Here is a 19,930-nt window from a genome sequence, read left to right as displayed (position 1 = left end):
CCTTCTGAGTTATTCTTGTCCATCGATTCAGTTAGCAAATTGAATGCTATCAAGCATGTCCATGCACCAACACACCACTTAACTGAGTGAAGTGGTTGAATAGAGCAATATTTCAATCATCAGCAGAGGCGAGGGCAGCGCTGCAGCGTGGAAGGGGCAGAATCTTCCTCGTGTCACTCAGCATCAATTAGAGGAATTGAAGCTGAATGCAGCATGAAGGCTGGTGCCCACACAACTGTCTTCAAGTGGCTGCAGAGATTATTAGCGGGAAAGGATAGTGACACCCCAAGCAGATACATGTGCATACACACAAGTTTGCTAAGCAGTCTTTACCAGGACTTTGCATTCACTTCCATTTATTGTGGACAGCACAAGCAAAACCTTATTCCTAAACTTAACCATGACCAATTACTGCTTAACCCTAACCTAACCACTATTCACATCTTAACCCTGACCTTAACCAGGAGCTCAGACATGGTGTTTTGCATTATTAAGACTGAGCTTTGGTGCTATTAAGGTCTGCTGGTCCTGAGAAGGTCAGTGTTTATACAGGAAAAGGTCCTAAACAGGTAACAAAAATTAGTACATATATGGCATAATGCATTCCCCAGCCCCTAACCCTAACCTTGATCATCACTACTTAATGCCTAACCCTTAGCTAAAGCTAATTCTAACCAACTTTAAGACCAAGCCTAAACCCTCAGAAGGGCCAAATTGTCCTCACTTTCCCATAAATGTCCTCACTCCATAAGGTCAACAAAATGGTCCTCAAAAAGTACACACACACACACACACACACACACACACCTTTGATAGGTTCTCAGACGGTCTACTGACTACATGGAATTGAAAACTTAAGACAACATTCCCCTGTTTCACCGACGGTAGTGGAAAATGAGAAACCACAGTCAGTTAGTGGAGATGGGAAAACACTGTTGAATACAGATTCGTTCAGTTAAATAAATCTTACAGACCACCCAACATTTTTGGTCCAGGTATTAATTAATGCACACTGCTCAAATAATTTGAGTCAGAGTTGCTTTCTGACTGTGCAGGGTCTTACATTCTTTATTTCACTGAGTGAAAATGATTTTTAAAAAATGAATTAAATGTATATTTGGAGCTGTCCCACCTATAGGGAACAACAGATTCAAGTTGCAGCTTTTGATAGGTCGTAGAAAAACATAAAGGCCATCGCAGCTCAGAGTCTGTGATCAGCAGCAGCAGCAGCAGCAGCACAGCCATTGTTTATTGTGGTACTGGTTTATTAGAAGGTTTGTCTCCCTGTAATTAAAATCTCCTTCCTCCGGGGGGAATAGGAGATGCCTTAAAGACATATTTCAGCTGCTTAGACTTTTAATGTTTAAGGGCATAGTGTGTGCTGGCTGAGGTTACAGGCAGGCAGGCATGACAGAAACCCCTTGTCTTTCTCACCAGGGTGGTCTTGGAGCTTTGAGAGCCGAGGTAAGCGAGCCAATTAAGTCTGCACGCCGCAGAGGTGAAGCGCTCGCAAAGACTTCCACGTCTGCTCACTTTCCCTTCTTATTTTCTCCCTCCCTCTCTTTCTCTCTTGCAAAACAAACATTCTTTTTTGTGTGCAAAGATGAACGTTTGAGTGCTTATGCAAAGCTGTCCTCTTTTTTTTTCCATGAAGCATCGTTTTTTTTCAGGGGATGATCACTGAGCTTAGAGGATGCTCATTAGCGCTGCAGTATCCTTGTCTTGGTCAGCACAGCCTCGGTTATCACATCATCTCTCTAAACCCCAGGATCTGTGGCGCGATAAGGAGCAAAGACACCAAAACATGCTTAGCGCTCCTCCCTCCTCCATGTCCTCCTCCTCCTCCTCTCCTCCACTCTCTCTCCAGCTCAATAACGATATACCCATGGTGCTCGCAGTGACACGGTGGTCGTGCGGAAGCACGCTGGCTGTGACACAAACAGCCTTGTTCTTGCGATGTGAAATAAACACCAGCTCACGACTCATCAAAGCCTGTGAGATTCTCCAATCCTCTTTAGGGGTGAGTGGATTATCCTTACTAACCCAAATACTCTCTCCGCTCCCTGACTGCCACCAACATTGTGTTGGGCCACACTCTGCACACAGTCCAAATTACCTCCAATTCCAGGTCAGACAGTCAGATCCAGAAACTGTGCTCTGTCTGGGTGCACATATTCACGTGCTGCGGAGATGTTGCACACTGTAATCATGCAACTGGCTTGGAATCTGAAGTATCTCTGTGGGGTGCAGCTGGCTGACCTCTGCATGATCCACAGTTTGAGTCGAGAGTTCTTTTACTCTCCACTTACTATGTAAAGTGCCTTAAGATAATGCATGTTGTGATTTGGCACTGCACAAATAAAATTGAATCTCCTATATTGACTTATTAATTTGAAAGCATCACCACACAGTAGATTCTGAGTTCAGACTCACACCAGAAACCCCTGACATGCAAGAACCCGAGACACATTGGAAAGTGTCTTCACAGTGTACCTGGTGGTAGCCAGCAGGTTTCCTTTCTCACAGAGTAATGTTTAGAAAGTGTGTGTGACATGTGGGAGGTTTCCTCGTGTGAAAAAAGAATGTGAGAGGATCTTAAAAGTGAGAGAATGTGCGTGTGAGAGTTTATTCTCCGAGCAGCAATGAACATGGGAATGCACAGACACAGTTGGTGCAATATTCAATGACTTATTAGTCATCTGTTAGATTAAGCACAAAATATCCTCATCCCAACTCCGTCTTCAGCTGAGAAGACCTTTTTAATTTATTCCCATCTCTAATAAATGTCCCATGTCTCTCGAATAATGCAAGAAAAACAATCTTGCCTGGCTTTACTCATCATCTAATCCAGCTGATACCAGGACGGAGCTCATGAGAGAAGATTGTCTGTCCAGAATAGCCTTTAGCTAAGACCCATTAAGGAGTAACTTGCTCTACACCAGACAGAGCAGGGGAAACAACAACAAAACACAGCACTCTGGGGAAGCACCTGTGGCCCCTAACATGCACAAACACTATGCAGCCAAACAACTGCTAGTACTGTGTACAATAATTTAATTTACCTTGATTAAGGACTGAATTTACTCCTTGATTAGATTAATGGATCAATTATTACTTTGTCAAACACTGTGGCCCAGGAGGTAGAGAGGATCATCTAACCACAAGGTGGGTGGTTTGATTCCTGGCTACTCCATTCTGCATTCCGAACCTCAATTCACCCTCCGACGGCTGTGTCGGCAGTGTATGAATGTAGTGTGTATATAAGCAGTGTATAGGTGAATGGGTGAATGCGACTTGTAATGTAAAGCTCTATGAGATGTCCATAAGACCGTATACATGCCATTTTCAATTCCATTTACTTAGGTCACATGTGCTGTACATCGCAGTACTTTAGGTAAACAGGTAAATATATAGCGTACACACTCATATATAGAGAGGGCGAGACAGAGAGAGGGGAGTGAGCGACATAAAGACAGACGGAGTAATCCAGTTAATGATGAACTAGAGGAGTGTGAATCAAAGGATGTGCTGGTGTGTTGATTGTATGCCCCTGCTGTGCGGTGTAATCCCATGAGGAGCTGGAGGAGACACTCTCTGTCGGTCGTGAGAGGAAATTTCGGCTAAGCTTGTTTGCAAAGACAGATCTGCTAAAGTTGCTGCTTAGTTGGGTGTGACTTCTTACAGCCTTTTGGAGAAAAAAAACGATGCAAACACAAACCAAAAGCGAATGTGTGCTGGAGACACACAACACACAAATCCTGTCTTTGTGACTGAACTTTCCTTTGTGCTCCACCAGCAACGGCAGGCTCGGCAGGTTTGGCGTGCTTACTGCGCCTGTGCGTTGCGAGAGACGAGGCTTCCCAGCCACCACAGTCTCAGCCGAGTCAGCCCGTTAGAAAGAGCCCCAACACTGAGTCATGGCTTTTCGGCCAATCAATATGTACAATCATCAGTTGAATCCTGACCCCATGATCAGGCAGGAAGGACGTTTATGCAGCATTTATTGTGTCAGTGTCTGGTTTCATCCAAGAGAGGAATCTCACACTACGTCTGTCAACAAAGAAGAGCACAGGAGATACTCCAGCAGATTTAATCACTGCGCTCTGTCTGAGCTGGACCTCAGCTTACTAATGCACCTTACATATGTCCACCTCAACTGTGGCAGCTTTCCATCCTGCAGTGAAATCCTATGTGTACAGTCCTCTCACTGAAGTGCAGACGACTCTGACTGTAAATCCCTGTACACTACACTACATGATCATAGAGAATCCCCACGAGGCTGCCGTCCCACATTGCTCTTGGCACCTTTTAGCCTATATTTCTCACTCTATGCCACACCAGCCCTTGGCAGTGTCCTGATTTCTCCACCTCCACGTGCCATGGTACTACAGCCTGAAACGCGGCCCAACCCAAAGCCCTGGCACTCAGTAGGGCATCGCTCACGTGAGAGATTAACTCCACACTGCTCTCCTCTCTGCTGTCAGTTACACCCCACTGGCTCGTTGCTCTGCGGGCCGCTCAAACGGAACCCCTCCTGCAGATTAGCCCGCTGCAGACAGGAGGAGGTAGTAAATATTCCGTGTTTAACATGTCATGCCTCAAAAACCCTCAACAGCAGCCGGAGTCTGAGGCAGCCAGAGGCACCAAGATGACAAAACCCCTTTTTCACAAAATACGAATTGTCTAAGAAAAAGGGGCTGATTAACGAATACGATATATCCAAGCTTAGTAAACCGACTGATAAAAAACAACATGCAGTGCTCAGCCCCATCTTTAAAGCCTCTCACGATGCTGGCACTAACACCTGTTCTCCTGGCTTGTGCTGCCGTATTTGGGCTTGAACAGAAACACATCTGAGAGGACGGCTCTGCTCAAGTGAACACATTGACCTGCTGCTCACTTCTCTCATGAATAAATGAATAAATACATAATCCATCCGCGTTTATGTGACTGTGTATTTACACATGCGTCGTACACACTGCAATTATGCATGGGAAACATGTTGTTTCATGCCATTTGTTTTATGGAAAGTGTAATGTATTAAATTTATACATTGGTCAGATTGTTTGTAAACACATCGCCGTGTCCTCTACATGTGTCCTTGCCCCATGTTTCCTTTCACGCTTCATTATGCTTGCCGTGCTGACTGTTTCACACTGTTGTTTCTTGTTGACTCTGTGTACTGTGCATATAAATACTCCCATGATGGAGCAGCCGAATGTGCTCCGTAGTGTAAATCGCATAATCAAATAATTAAGCGGATTTAAATATTATCTCCTTCCAGAGCTGTGCGGGGTGTTGATGAGGGTAGGAAGTATGGCTGTTGATTTTGATCTCTCAGCCACTTTCAGCCTGGACGTTCCTGTACTTCTGGCCTGCCAGCTACAATAAGACGGGGAGAGCTGCCTCACCACAGAGGAGGGATTAATAATTAATCCAAACAAAAGTCTAATTAGTGAAGCCTTCCCCACACTCGGAGCGTCTACGAGGGCCGAAGAGGTTACGGCGAGGTGCGCCGCCTTAGACTAAGAGAGGAAGCTGGCATAAACTAATGACTGGTGTTGTTCAGACCCAGCGAATGCGTGGCAGGCGGGTGGCTAATCTTGTTAGGATGCGTCCATGCTGAAGATGTCCGGGGTGCCGGCACTGCGCTCGGCTCTCTGTGATCAAACACCTCCGAGATGAGGGCTGAAAGGACGGAAGCTAAGCTAATCATAGTGTTTAAGACATGTTAGCCGTGGCCCAGAAATGAACGTGGATTAATCACTAATGCTCTATGGCACTGTGCTTTAATTATCAGGAAAGAGGGTGTGTGGGCTGGGGGAGGGAAGAGTGTATCAGCGTCTTAGGAAGAAACAAATATCACCATCTAGGTGCTGTCCTCTGAGCCGGTGCAACGTTTGTATTGGATGGTGCTGACAGAGTCAAATGTCAGTAACTATATTAAGCATTTCATCACAGAGGAGCGTTTACTCTCCTCTTTCATTGTTAGTCCCATCTAAACCCTGTGTACAGCCAATATATAGTCTGTGTGAGCCAGCCACACTGCAGCCACTCTCACTTTTCCCACTGAAGTGATCCTGCATTGAAAGGAATCAGAAAAAGGAAGAGCTGAGGGAGAACAGTGAAGTGGAAAGAGGGAGCAGGAAAAACCTGGAGGCTTCTCCTGTCAACAGCAGTATGGATAAAGATGAATGGTGTGCCACTGCTCTCCAGCCAGGCAGAAAAACACCACGTCCGCGTTTGTCTGCTCCTGGCTTATCTCTGTGTCATGTCATAATCAGCAAAAAAAAGACAGAAACACACTTCTACACACACACACACACACACACACACACACTGTCTGACTATCAGTATTTCTCCCACAGTGTGTTTAAGTTAATGTCAAATAGAAAGTCCAAGGAACCCCTCACTGAGACGACCCTCATACTGCGAGGGGTGCCGTCACCATGGCAGCCGTATGTATGGCCAGATGGAAGGCAGGCACAGGAAGTGACCCTATACCCTCTTGTCTCTTCTCCGCTATACTGCTCATCCACTTTACTTCCACTCTCACTGCAGCCTTCTGTTCCCTCTCTTCCTCTGTTCTTTCTTGCTTTCAGATGTGAGTATTCCGCCTCGTCTAACCTTTCCTATTCATTTGCCAACATTGGCTTTTCTCCCCCATTCTCTTCTCCTCTCGTCTTTGGCATCCATGGCCGTCCAATGTTGGCTCTTGGTGTCTGCTTGGGCTAAAAGCCCCACTCGGAAGAAAGAGCATACAATGAAATGAGGGGATTTGCGGAGGCTCTCCATTGTTCCATGTATTCATGCGGTATAATGGGACATTTCCGCCAGGGCTGGAGATACGAGCGGCAGCCCAGCTTAGGGATCAGAGAACCCCGGCTTCACATGGAGCTGCTGGTTATAGTCAATATTAACTCCAACACAAAAAGAGTCTGGGGGCCAATACAGAGCAGACGTTCAGAGGACAAGTAGTCAGGAGCAAAGATGTATAGATGTAACAAAGTTTGTCTGTCCTTTTGTTGGTTTCTACTGAAACGATTCATCAAATACTCAAGAAGTTGACAACAAATTTGATAACTGATTATTCATAAAATGTGAGGATTTGCTACTTTTATTTTCTTCATATCATCGTACCTGTAATACAGACTATTAGTCAGACAAAATGTGCAAAACATCACTGTTAGCTGACTGAACATGTCGTGTCAGATTCCACCTAATTCCCTCATATTGTAAACTAAAAGATTAATGTTCATTGTGAGCACATTTCACAGATCAGTCAGTGATGTAATCAATCCTCGGTTGCAGCTCCAATGTTGACACACAGACAAGAGGCTTGTTTCCATGGTGTCAAAACATTTGACACGCTGCCCATCTTTATGTTTACACTGATTAAATATTCATTGAAATGTTCAGAGAATGTGCTTCAGCTAGAACTGCTTGTTATGTGTTGTTTTATGCTTTATTGATTGATTACAAATTATACAAATTATGTGTATATGATGGATCGTATGTTGTATATTGAACAGTGGCGATCCAAGAGAAGCAAGCTTTGAATTTCTAACGCTGAGGTGAAAGTCTTTTCCAAACACACACACTGTACTTACAACTGTCCATATGCTCAGCGAGACACACAGACACACAGACACACAGACACACAGACACACACACACACACAGATGCCATGCTGCAGCACTGCTCGGTAACATCCCAACTGTCCTGAACAGCACAAAGCTCTATGAACCTGCTGCCTCTACTGCATCTGCATCTCACTGACCACAGCATCAAGAAGCAAACCCTGTGGCAATGCTCACAGCTCTTAAGTTGTGCATATTTTAAGTAAATGATGGAAATGTAAACACAGGAAGTTGCACAATGAGTGTGCATGAAGGTGTAGTGCACGAGCACACACACAAACGGCTGATCACAGTGAATGACGCGCAACAACAACACATTAAAAAGCTGCATGGACTGTGGATGGAGGGGAGAGATGGAGGGGGGAGATGGAGGTACATGGTGTTGGTGGGAGGATGCAGGTGGAGGCTGAGTGCCGTACTCACAGCTCAGAGTAGAGGATGTGCAGGTTGCCCAAATTGTCTGTGTAGTTGGCCGGGCTGAGCCAGGGCAGGACCAGCAACAACAGAGCCTTCATGGTCAACGCTGGGCTCCTCTCCACCTTCTCTCTTCCCTCCCCTCTTTATCTCCTCTCTGCACTGAAGCCCTTTCCTCGTCTATTCCTCCCCCTCCTCCTCCTCTCCCCCTCTTCCTCCACCACCTCCAATTCTCCGAACCTGGCCGTGCTGTCCCCCCACCCTTCCTCTCCTCCTCGCCTGCTTTCCTTCTCCAGAAATCCGAAATAATTCTTCACCTCCTACCTTTCCACCCTCTTCCCTGTTTTCCCTGTCTTCCCTGCCTTCCTTCCCCTGTCCTCACCCCCCTTGTCTCACCCTTTCTATACCTCTGTCTGTGCGAGTTTCTTCCTGTGCCTCAGGCTGGCCGCCTGGTCATCTCAGCTGCAGAGGCAAGTGGGCCAGTTGCCAGAGGTTGCAGACGGAAGCGGAGCAGGAGGAAGCAGCAGAAGCAGGTGCAGAGGAGAGACGTCCCGTTGATGCACAGGAGGAAGAGGAGAAAGTGCAAGAAGAAGAGGAAGGAGACCCATGCAAAGGTGGCACATTTGGAATACAATTTGAGATGTGCAGCCCCTTAATCTGCTCTGGGCACTGGCGAGTTGTAAGAGGATTTGCGCTCGTATGCGTGTGTGTGCATGTCTGTTTTCCCCTCGGTGTGTGTGCGTGTGTGTGTGTGCGCGCGTGTGTATGTCAGAGAGAACAGCGCAGGCTGTGACTTATACTGCAGCAGAAACCACTGAGGGGGGGGTGCGGAGCAGACCAAACAAAGACATGGGGGGAGGTACCTGGTGCTGCTCTGATTGGCTCTGGCCTCTTCACACGCGTGTACTCACACGCACACGCAGGCTCAGACACACACTCTCATACACACACGAACAACCTCTGCATTCACCCCCCACTGCCTACACCCGTGAAGGGGAGGATGAGGGGGGAGGGAGCGAATATGTTGCCTCCAAACCCTCACCCCCTCCTCTCCAGCAATGGACTGCTCCCTGTGCTGCAGATTGGTCTGATCGCTCAAAAGAATCTGCCTACATGTGTGGAAAGAAAAAAAAAACATAAGACCAAAACACACCGGCAAATCAATATTCTCTGCAGGGATGAAGCTTGTTATTCTGAGTCACATGAAAGGCAGGTAAAGAACTAATGGAGACGTGGAAGAGGTCTCTGTCATTTACACATTCATTCTGTTTCAGAACATGAAAACATAAAGCAAAAGATAAAGGGAGAACGGTTAAACCCTCCTGTCACCACTAGCAGGAAGCTGGGAAGTGACTGTGGGAGAGGTGTGTGCTGACGGACTGTGTTAGGTGGCTATTGGTGACTGGCGATTGAAGGTTTGATTTGACTCTGAAGACTGAAGAAATCAGCAATGAGCTTGTTTGAGGTGTGAACAGGATTATTCCCCAGCCTTTTTCTGTCTCTTTACTGTGTCCTCACACTGCCAACCCCTACCTCTGTAGTCCACACGGAGTGGGAGCTGGTCGATAAACACCTTTAAATATGAAACACCGCAGCACCTCTGATCTATTTTAATTCCCTCCTGTCAAATCTCAACCTTGATCCATTATCCTTGTATTATTTATTTTAGTCAATTTTATTTATACCCATGTCACAAATTCGTCTCATCGCTGTACAACATTTTCCTTTTCCGGACCTTTATTTCCATATTTTTTCCCTCACTTTCTTCTTTTCCTTATACTTGATTTCCCTCTTCTTACCTTTTTTCACCGCTCTTATCATATTTCATAGCACTGAGCCCTCTGCTACCCCCGAGAAAGACATTAAACTGGTGTAAATACCCCGTCTGAATGAATATTTCATAGATGGAGTTTGTGTGGTTACAGGCTGAATTTGTCTGTGTGTGTGTGTGCCCGTGTGTGTGTGTGTGTTTCGATGTGTGTGTGCGTGTATTGGTGCTTGCATGTGTGCATACTGAGGCATAAGTTGTCCTGCGGTATTTGAACAGTACGCACAGCAACAAGACCACAGGGCACGCAGGAAATGGAAGTGTAATTGGATTGTGACAGGATGCAGTTTGTGAACAGAAACCAGTCTGCCCCACAGGAGCCGCTTCATACACTGGCGCATTAACTCACACTCACAGAAAACACCATCATAACACACTGTGCGCACATCTACAGATACACTCTACCCCATCGGTCACAACTGATGTGCAGAACATCGGCAGGAGGAGACGAATGCAGACAGGCAGGTTGGTAGGTGCAGTGAAGACGCTCCAATGAAAAACATGAAGTTACAACACAAAATACTACAATCAGGTGGATAATTGGGAAACTGGAAACACGAGTGTGACTAGGTAGGGATGGTGAAGTGACTGAGACAGGTAAAGTGGGAATGACGGTTGGGATGGAGGGAGTGGGACTGCAGCTGATTGGGAGAGAGGAGCTGAATTCATGGCAACACTTAAAAGTTTTCCCCATTCACAGGAGCCAAGGACACAAACTGATACATAGAAAAATCTATGCATTGTTTAAACAAGAAGTCCAACCTAAATGATCATATAAATTGCTTGTCCCTACACTTGAACTCAACCCATGTGAGTCGACCAAGGGCAGGTGTACCAGACCTTCATTGTCACCATAACAACAGATTGTGAACGGTCACTGCTTGGTTAGATTTAGGAGCATAAAAATATTTGGATAGGTTAAAAAATAGTCATGAAACAGGTACTTCATTGTCATGACACTCAGAGGGCACCAAAGAGGCTAAGGCTACATCAGCAATATTTAAAAAAGTGAAGAAATTCCTGGGTCTGCCCCCTTAATGATATCCGCTACATACCCCGCCCTTTAACCGAGTTTCAACAAAATCGTTTTTGTGTAATCCTGCTAACAGACAGACAAACAGCAATGAAAACATAACCTCTTGGTGAAGGTAAAAGAAGTAAAAAAAAAAAAAGAATATTGATTTCACGTGGGAAACAGAGAGTGGTGTACAGTGTTAAATTCTGTCGATTGTGGGTCCCTCCATCCACCACAAGCTGCTCTCAACACAGACCTTGGGGCTCTACACTCGGCTGTCAGTTCATTGGGCACACCTAGCTAAAGCTAATGGAAGCTAACACAACAATCCTGCTGTAAGTCTTCCCTTATAAAGCTTATAGAGATAGAGAGATTGTTGAGTGTTTAACTGTGTATAATAGTACAGTGTAGAGTATAGAAACTATAATACTGCAGGAAAACAGGTTACCATAACTGCACTGGTTAATGTGGTTTCAACCCTGTCTCACTCTCTGTTACAAACATACAGAGAAAGATTACACACAAAAGTAACAAGAGCAAAATTATAGTAACTGCTAGGAATTGTCTTTCTGTTTGAAAACACATTCATTCTTCACAAAAAAGAAGAAATAAGAAACAACTTCATGCTCAAGGCAGAAAATCTGAAACACCTATGCATGGATAAATTACTTTACTTATGCAAACATCTAAGACTAAGAAGCAAAACCTGTTATAAGGACTAACGGCAATACACGCACATGTAGCGACACATAAACTAGAGAATACCTGAGGTTGGAGGAAGCTTGATTCTGTACAAGCCCTTACAGGACGAATGAACAAAGCCAACACAGAAATACCGCTGATCAGATTTGATCTTGATCGCAGCAGATGTGTCCCGAATAACAATTTCTCCATCCAGAAGCCGATAAAGGTCACGAGTGATTGGCTGAGTATGAAATCAGCTCTGACCAGATGGTCAGCTGTCTCAGCCACTACAACTCCAGAGCCAGTGCCAGATTCTGGGGTACAGCAAGAGACATTACTGGCACAACATACACCCACAGAAGATATGGTCACAGACGTCAATTTGGGGTTCAGTGTCTACAATATGTCCCTAAATATTTAGCTCTACCACCTGATCCACAGGCACCCCTGACATATACTTTACTGACAGATGGGTAACAAGGTAATGAGATTAAAAAAACGAACCGACAAGGACAGGAGCATTCTCCTCCACAGGTGTGTTACAAAATGGTTCAATGAGCCCATCACTAGGGATTTTACCGATTCTGAAACAGAGATGAAAACCACAACACAAATGTCCACAATCTTGTGTCATGACACCGGACAATGGAACTGAGGGCAAGCTGTGTATTTTCCCGACTTCATGTAGGACAAAACTATTCTGGTCAAGTCATGACGAAGTGCCCAAGCCTGTGTTGGCAAGTTTAGTCAGCTCAAGATTGATAATAACCCTGAGATGGCAGACGCCCCAGAGCAGTGTGACAACACATTCGTTTCTTATTATTATTGATAATAGTATTCCATCTATAGTTTGACAAGTTTAACGTGTATGACTTGTAGCATCTATTCCAAAGTGTGTTTAGGTGACTTGTGGTAGCTCTACCAATACCTTAGTATAAACCTAAGTACAAGGTATGATGGTTAAGTGTAAGTATATTTTCTCTCAAATCTAAAAACTCAACAAATAGGCCAACAACCATTTCCAGAGTTCTTAAACAAAGCTATTCAACCACAGATACATTTACATTATCTATAAACAGCCACAATCACTAGACCATGGTTAAATAAGTGAAGAGAATAGAAATGTCGAAATGGGTGATTCACTGAAACCTTTTCACATCCTTGCACACAACGTGTCGAGCTGTCTCTCTGGACGTGGCCTCTGACCACCACAGATAACCACTATGGGAGAGCAGCTGAATCCTTATGGGAGTCAGCCTCAGAGCTCCACACCTCATTATACCATTCACACTACATGAAGGGAAAGACTGGGAAACTGTGGAGCCATGCAGACGTGTGTGTGTGTGTGTGTGTGTGTGTGTGTGTGTGTGGGTGTGTGTGTGTGTGTGTGTGTGTGTGTGTGTGTGTGTGTGTGTGTGTAGGTGAGGGGAAATGAGACAGACGAAAGGGGCAGAAAACAACTTCTTATGTTGGAGGAGTTTTATGCACCTTGAGTTTCAGTAAAGTGCAAATGAGAAGGAAACCCTCTGCTGCCTGTGTGGGATGTGTGGCGAGGTGCACTAATTATCCCAGCGGCCTGTGGGCTGGGGGAGTGTTAATGAGCATTAATGAAAACGGACCCAGACTGAGAGAAACCAAAGTACTGTCTTTTGATGATATATAGTGTAAACAGAGGAGCTGTGCCTAGTTTAGATGAAAGCCTGGTTAGAGGAAGACATTTCCCATTTGGGGCTGGAGTTAAATAACAGTGGGGCAGGGCACTAAGAGTGTGTGATTACTGCAGGTCAGTTTTATTTCAGATTGCAACGGTAAATAGAAGATAAACACTTTCAACAAAGTAGCTTAAGTTATTGCTTACTTACATGTAAGAGCAAGGATTGTATCTTAGCTTCTTTAAAGGAAAATGATGGAAGTGTTGGGATGAACTAAATCGTGCTTCTGCCATCCTACCTGCTCTTGATGTGGGCTTCCAGTTCACATCGGGGCACTACTTCAGTGCAATGCTCAGTGAATGGACAAGCCACAGTCAGCTTGTCCAGCAGTTTGTGCACCAGCAGGCTGGGCTTCCTGCAGCTCTGCAGCATGAGCGACGCGCGGCACACGGGGCAGAAGTCGCTCTCCAGAAGGAAGCTGGTGAGACACTCCTGGCAGTAGGTGTGTCCGCAGGGCGTGTCCAGGGGCCGGATGAGCGGCTGCAGGCAGATGTGACAAACAAGGTCATCGTCCACCTCGTCTTTGTAGAGGTACTCGTGGTTCTCCTCCAGCTGGTGAATGTGGCCACATGCCGCACAGAGGTCAGGGGGCGGGGACAACAGCCCATAGTCAGAGGGAGAAAGAGGCAGCGCCGATGCTTCGGCCATTTCAACAGCAGCTCCAGGCTGTACGCTCGCCTACTAGTTACTCACATGGATTCAGGATGTCTTGGAGGATCCAGTGATGAGGTTATTGGCAGCATCTGTGGGGAAGTATGAGAGAAAAATAAATATAGTGCAAGAAAGACAGTTATGGTAGAAATACTCAAATGGTGACATAATGGTATTTCATTGTAGTATAACCTGTATGACATGTAGAATCTATTCTAAAGTGCGTTAAAATCCTTCTGGTGACTTGTGGTGGTAGCATCAACACCTCAGTATAAGGTATTATACACTTATATCTTATATACTATAAAGGTTTCTAATCTAATATGAATAAATAATATTTGGCCAGTATTCATTATTCTTAAACAAAAACAGTTCAGCCAAACCCACATCACTGGACCATGGTTAAATAAGTGAAGGGAATAGAAATGTTGAAATGGGTGTTTCACTGAAAGCTTTTCACGTCCTTGCACACAATGTGTAGAGCTGTCTCTCTGGACGTGGCCTCTGATGCATCAAAGTGTGAGCAGCACTTTACTGTTGTAGCTGCTAGAGGTGAGCTGGGGCTTCCATACTGTCAGGTCGGTGGGGGCTTGGGGGTCTGATGATGATTAATGGGGAAGGAAAGAAGAAGTTCTGATCCGTAGTTTTGTAAATGGTCCTATATTTATATATCACTTTTCTAGTCTTGATGAACCATTTAAAATGCAGTTTTTCCCATTCACCCATTCACACACACATTCATACAGTGCATCTATGTGCAGCACTTTCTCTATCACACATTATTGCCAGCAGTGTGTGAATGATGGACACTGATGGGGGGGAGACAGGGATCAAACTGCTGACCCTCTGGTTAGTGGACCACCCGCTCTACCTCCCGAGCCCCAGCTGCCCCGTGACCTTGTTTTAAGACTTTTGTTTGATTCTTTGTAAAATAATGTACAAATTTCCATTTTTGGTCTTTGAAGAGGAGGAAGAAGGAGTTTCGAGGGAAAATATCTCTGTGCATTCACAGGCATGTGAGATACATGACAAGAGGCCTGGTTTTATAAGTTTGGAGCCAATTTTTAATATCTTGATTACAAGTGAATTAAAAAAGTAAGTAAAGCTGTCTGATAATTGTGATGGAGTAAAAAGTGCAATGTGTCTCTCTGAAATGCAGCAGAGTAGAATTAGCATCTAATTGAGTAAAAGTTACCTCAAAACTGTACTCAACAACAGTACTTGAGGAAATTGACTTAGTTGCTTCCCCTCACAGCAGTAACATGCAGTATTCAACAGGGTGTGGAAATATTCACAAGATGTTTGGGATTTTCTTGTTCCCTTTTAGACACACGTGAACCACAGCAGCACAGAATGTGTGCAGCTCTACAAAATGTATTTTGTCGCTGATTTTTTTCCACTTTTTAGATTTTTCTCCTCTGGCACTGAGAGGAGATATCGAACCACTGAGTTTTCTTCTGTGGATGCAGGAACATCAATAGCACCCATCTCAGTAGCAGATTTGAGACAGATATGCACAGACGAGTCCTCACTCAGCCTCACGTAGGACAAACACACATGGGGATGTGGCATGATTTCCAACATGCCAAGTGTTCTTTTTGTTCCTGTCACCCAGGTTTCACTTTGTGCTCAGAGCTGTGAGCGTGCCAGTGGTCACGTCATATCCAAAACAGGATCCTCAAGCACATGGACACGAACAGATGGGCTCAGTCAGACACGTCACCTTGGCAACAGCCATCTTGTTGGCTCTCCACTGGACCCACTATTGTGTCCTGGCTGCTTAATGAGACACTAGATCTGATTAAAATTATTAAAAAATACCAACGACAACAGAATACAAATATAATCTAGCCAGTAATTAACTGGACACGTTCCCATTCTCTAAATACAATCATAGCAAACAATAGAGTGTGATGTGCGTCCCAATATGCTAATGCATACAAATACAGCACGTGTATACAAATCCACGGAGTAACCACCAAGTTGTCAAAACAAACAGGCTCTCTTCTTTTCCGACACACACAGTGTGTAGACAGCGCACAGCGAGTTGTGTCAGTGTCAGTAAGAGCTCAGCGTGTTTGGTGAGTCGGGGAGGGGAAGGCTAATAAGAGGAGGCTGAGCAGCCTTAGCAAGGATGAACTTTCCCACTGAGAGCTTGTGGTAACACGGCTGATTCATCGCACACTGTGGCACCTGCTGCATCCCGGGTCTGCTCTGATCTGTGGAGCAGAGCGCTTTCATCACCACGCCGGAGAAGATGTGTGCAGAGACATTAAGGGAGAGAGAAAGGAAGAGAAAGTGTCTGCCTGCAGGAAACGAACGTTACAAAAATAAATCAATTCAAAGTTAAAGAAAATGACAAATGAAGGTGCTTTGATGTTTTTCTCTCCAGCTCCAGATCTGAGCAGGATAACAGCAGAGCAGTCTCCTTTAAGTTTACCTGTCTATTCTGCTGGGAAGCTTAGAATATATCAGCACAACAAAAACAAAAACAAAAAGGATCAGAATGTGCTCTTGTTTAGTCTGAGACAAAATGGATGACACATCCAACACTTTACTTAGAGCCTGACTGGAACCTACATTACTAATAATGTGTGTTTGGAATGGAAATCGCACATTCTTGCTCAGAAATACAGCGAGCTGCATGCCGAGACATGCACTGAAACAAACACACACACACACACACACAAACACCTCCACACACCCACTGTACAGGCGGGCAGTTTCAGAAGCCACACCCGTGCCTGAGGAACATCAGCTCCCTCATTCCTTATCCCTGAAGTGACAAGACGACGCTGCCACCACAGTCCTGCTGCATTTTAGAGACAATAACAGAGAACGGATTGGCTGAACTTTAACCACAAATTGCTGATGTTTTATTAATAACTACACTTGCAAATCCAATAACCAAGCAAGCAAGAGAAACATGAGGGGTTCAGTTTTGCTGCAGAACAAGGACTCACATTTCTGTTTCAGGTTTGATCAGAAAGCGAAAAAAGGAAATTGTTTCCTTTGTCTTTGAACCAAAGTCATGTCCTGCCTCGGCTCAGCAGGTGCTTCTTCAACTATTAGAAGACATGCAAGTTGTTTGTTTAGGCCGAAACCTTCTTCCCCACACATAGCGGATGTTATGCAAACACGGAATCACTCTAGGGGTTACTCTCCTATGAACTGCGACGACTTGAGTTAATAATGATACAAGGCTGTGCCAACTCAGCCCCTTTTAATGACTGAGGGTGAAAAACAACCCAGTGACAGTTAACTGTGTCTGCGTCAGCACTCTCGCTGTCCACACTCAGCTAGCATGTCGCTATGTGCTGCACGTAGCCTTACATTCCACAGAAGAAATCAAATCACATCCGGACCAATCAAACACACACACACACTCACACACACTCAGAGCAAAAGACACACTCAGTCAGACAGTTTGTGTGCATGTGTGTGAAACGCATGACGGCTAACATGTAACACAGCCTTCTTTTGCTCAACTACTTTGTTAATCATTGATGATTTTCTTTTATGTGCTGCAAGAAACGTCTCTAAAGTCCCAGAGTGGACCTGCTCAGTGTAGTTTTAGCAGGTGCGGCCTCAAAAGATTATAACATTCAAGACCACAGACTGCTCTGTGATTCATGTCAACAAAGAACCTCCTTCAGATACGGTCACACAGGAACAACACTCACGCCTACACAAATACAGCACAAAACAAATCGCTCCTGAGCGTCATGAGCAACTGCGAGGTCGTCATCAGATCATTAAAAAAAGAAGTCTGAAAATACTCCCAGCTAAAGTCTGATGTCAGAACAGCCCCGCTGCTCCGTGCAGCTAAATACAGACCCTGAACTCACATTGGATTAACAAGATGCAGCCTGGAGTTATGGGCAAGAAGAGTGTGCGTCAAATCCAACACACAGAGAATCCAGCAAAGTCTGTTGTGTTCAGACATGTCCGGGAAACACAGACAATTCCAGAAAGAAATTCTCTCTTCTCTCTTTGAGCTGACAGCGAAGTAAAGAAACATCACAAAACATATATATACTATATAATTAATTATAACTTATTATAATTAAGTAATAAGACATGTGCTATTCCTCTTTAGGACTTAAACTATAATACGATACACACCCTATCGAGAAAGTTGTCATCTCAGGTTTAAGCCACACTCATTAGGACCTGGACACTGTCATAACTGTAATATTAAGACAACATACAGTCATTTGAAATCCAGCGCATCTTGTTCCATCTCCAGTGAGCATATGGGATGCAGAGCAACAGAGTAACGTAATTCCTACCCTCTCAATAACCTCCACATAAAGCTTGAGTGTGTGTGTGTGTGTGTGTGTGTGTGTGTGTGTGTGTGTGTGTGTGTGTGTGTGTGTGTGTGTGTGTGTGTGTGTGTGTGTGTGTGTGTGTGTGTGTGTGTGTGTGTATATGTTTGTGTATACCAGTCCCTCTCTGAGTTCATAGCAAGCCCCATGGTGAGTCTGACCTGACACCCCAGTCTGGGATAACAGCTGCAGGCAGATGTGAAGCTCTGTGAAGTGTCTCTAATATTAGAATGGCTGACTGGATCAGCACAGATTCTACTGAAAACCAACACACATGCACAGGTAACCGAAAATCCACACACACAATATAATTAGAGTTGTCATCCATCTCTCACTCACATGTGAAGTGACAGTGAAAATCTGCTCATACAAGGAGTCTGTGCAAAGGAAAAAGACCAGAAGAACCAGTTTTATGACTTCACATGAAGTCGAAGCTCAACTATGACAAATTTAAGACAGTTAAAAATCACACTTCAAATAACAAAGCCTACTTGGAGTGGGAAAGTGTACTTACATGTGCGACGTTCACTTTCAGCAGTGCAGTTCACCTGGACAGGTAAAACCTGGCAGAGGGTGTAACGTTAAACCATTCAGAGACGAGGTGGAGGGGAAGGAACGGAGAGTTAAATGACTCAGTAAAAAGGACTTTGTCCCAGTCACTGAGCCCGCCGATTGGCCGCTGGCCTTCAGGTGGAGAAATTGTATCTGGTTGCCGGTCTCGGGGGAACTCCAAACCAAAAGTGAGGAAGGCTGCTCCGGTGTGAGTTCAGAGCCAGCTCACCTCTAATAGGCCAAGGTGATCAGGAAGTGGCAGAGCAGAGGGGCGGGGGCCGCAGAAAAGGTAAACAAGAGAGCTGCCCAAACCTGCTCCGGGAGTTCAGCAGAAGCTGGAATTTCCTATTAAAAGGAGTGGACATAGAGTTGGAAACGAAAGAGTGTGACAGTTATATGACGAGGAGTTGAGCAATTTTTATTTTCCAAAGTGCACCAGTACCACAAGCAGACAAAGGCTTTTTTTCTTCTGACACATTGAAATGTCTCGCAAAAGGGCAACAACTTCTTGAGATACAAGTTCTGACAGGGCTGAAATGGAATCACCCACAAAACATTTTAAATACCTGCATGATTGATTTCCAGCAGACAATTTGTATAAACACAGGCACTGTGCTCTGTTCTTTAAAGAGGAAGCCCATAGTCTCAGCCTCAGATAATAGCACTATGTACAGCAAGTATTTTAAACCTGTGTACAATACAGACCTGTTGCTTGTATAGGGCCCTTTTTGTCGTGTACGGCTTTGCTTCTCTTTGACAACAGCTGCCTTTGTAAAGCTGTGCGTGTGACTGGCTCTGTACAAAAACAGTTGTTATCCTGGTTTTCAGATGTGGTTTTCCTCTTGACTTTTCCTGCCACACACAGCTCCTTAAACTCCGACGCTGAGCCTCAGGTGCTGCGGGCAAACACAACTGCAGACACAAAATGACGGCTCCTCACATGAGTCACTCAGAAAGCAGAGGTGAGTCATGACTTACCAGATAAATGGAGAATGGGCTCAAACAACTTGCAGCCACATGCCCACATTGCTAATAATGCAGGATGATACATCTTAACTTTCAGGTATCATCATCATCGACGTGTTTTGGCAGAATACTGTGTATGC

At 44.9% G+C, this 19,930-nt stretch overlaps 1 protein-coding gene across 4 annotated transcripts in view; it reads right to left on the bottom strand.

The window, feature by feature from the left end:
- lnx1 (ligand of numb-protein X 1) overlaps nt 1-19,047 on the bottom strand; it is a 33,133-nt gene extending 14,086 nt beyond the window's left edge. For 2 of the 4 annotated variants that reach the window (XM_035177123.2, XM_035177124.2), the window contains exon 1: nt 8,064-8,833. In XM_035177123.2, coding sequence (XP_035033014.1) covers nt 8,064-8,155 — 92 coding nt within the window. In that variant the 5' untranslated portion in view covers nt 8,156-8,833. Of the gene's footprint in view, nt 1-8,063; nt 8,834-13,531; nt 14,037-18,786 lie in introns of those variants that run through there. The other 2 variants (XM_035177121.2, XM_035177122.2) reach the window with 2 other exon arrangements.
- Between the last annotated feature and the right edge of the window lie 883 nt (nt 19,048-19,930).

Source organism: Hippoglossus stenolepis, chromosome 14, assembly GCF_022539355.2.
Source record: "Hippoglossus stenolepis isolate QCI-W04-F060 chromosome 14, HSTE1.2, whole genome shotgun sequence".
NCBI classification, from domain to species: Eukaryota; Metazoa; Chordata; class Actinopteri; order Pleuronectiformes; family Pleuronectidae; genus Hippoglossus; species Hippoglossus stenolepis.
This window is presented reverse-complemented; position numbering and strand designations above follow the sequence as displayed.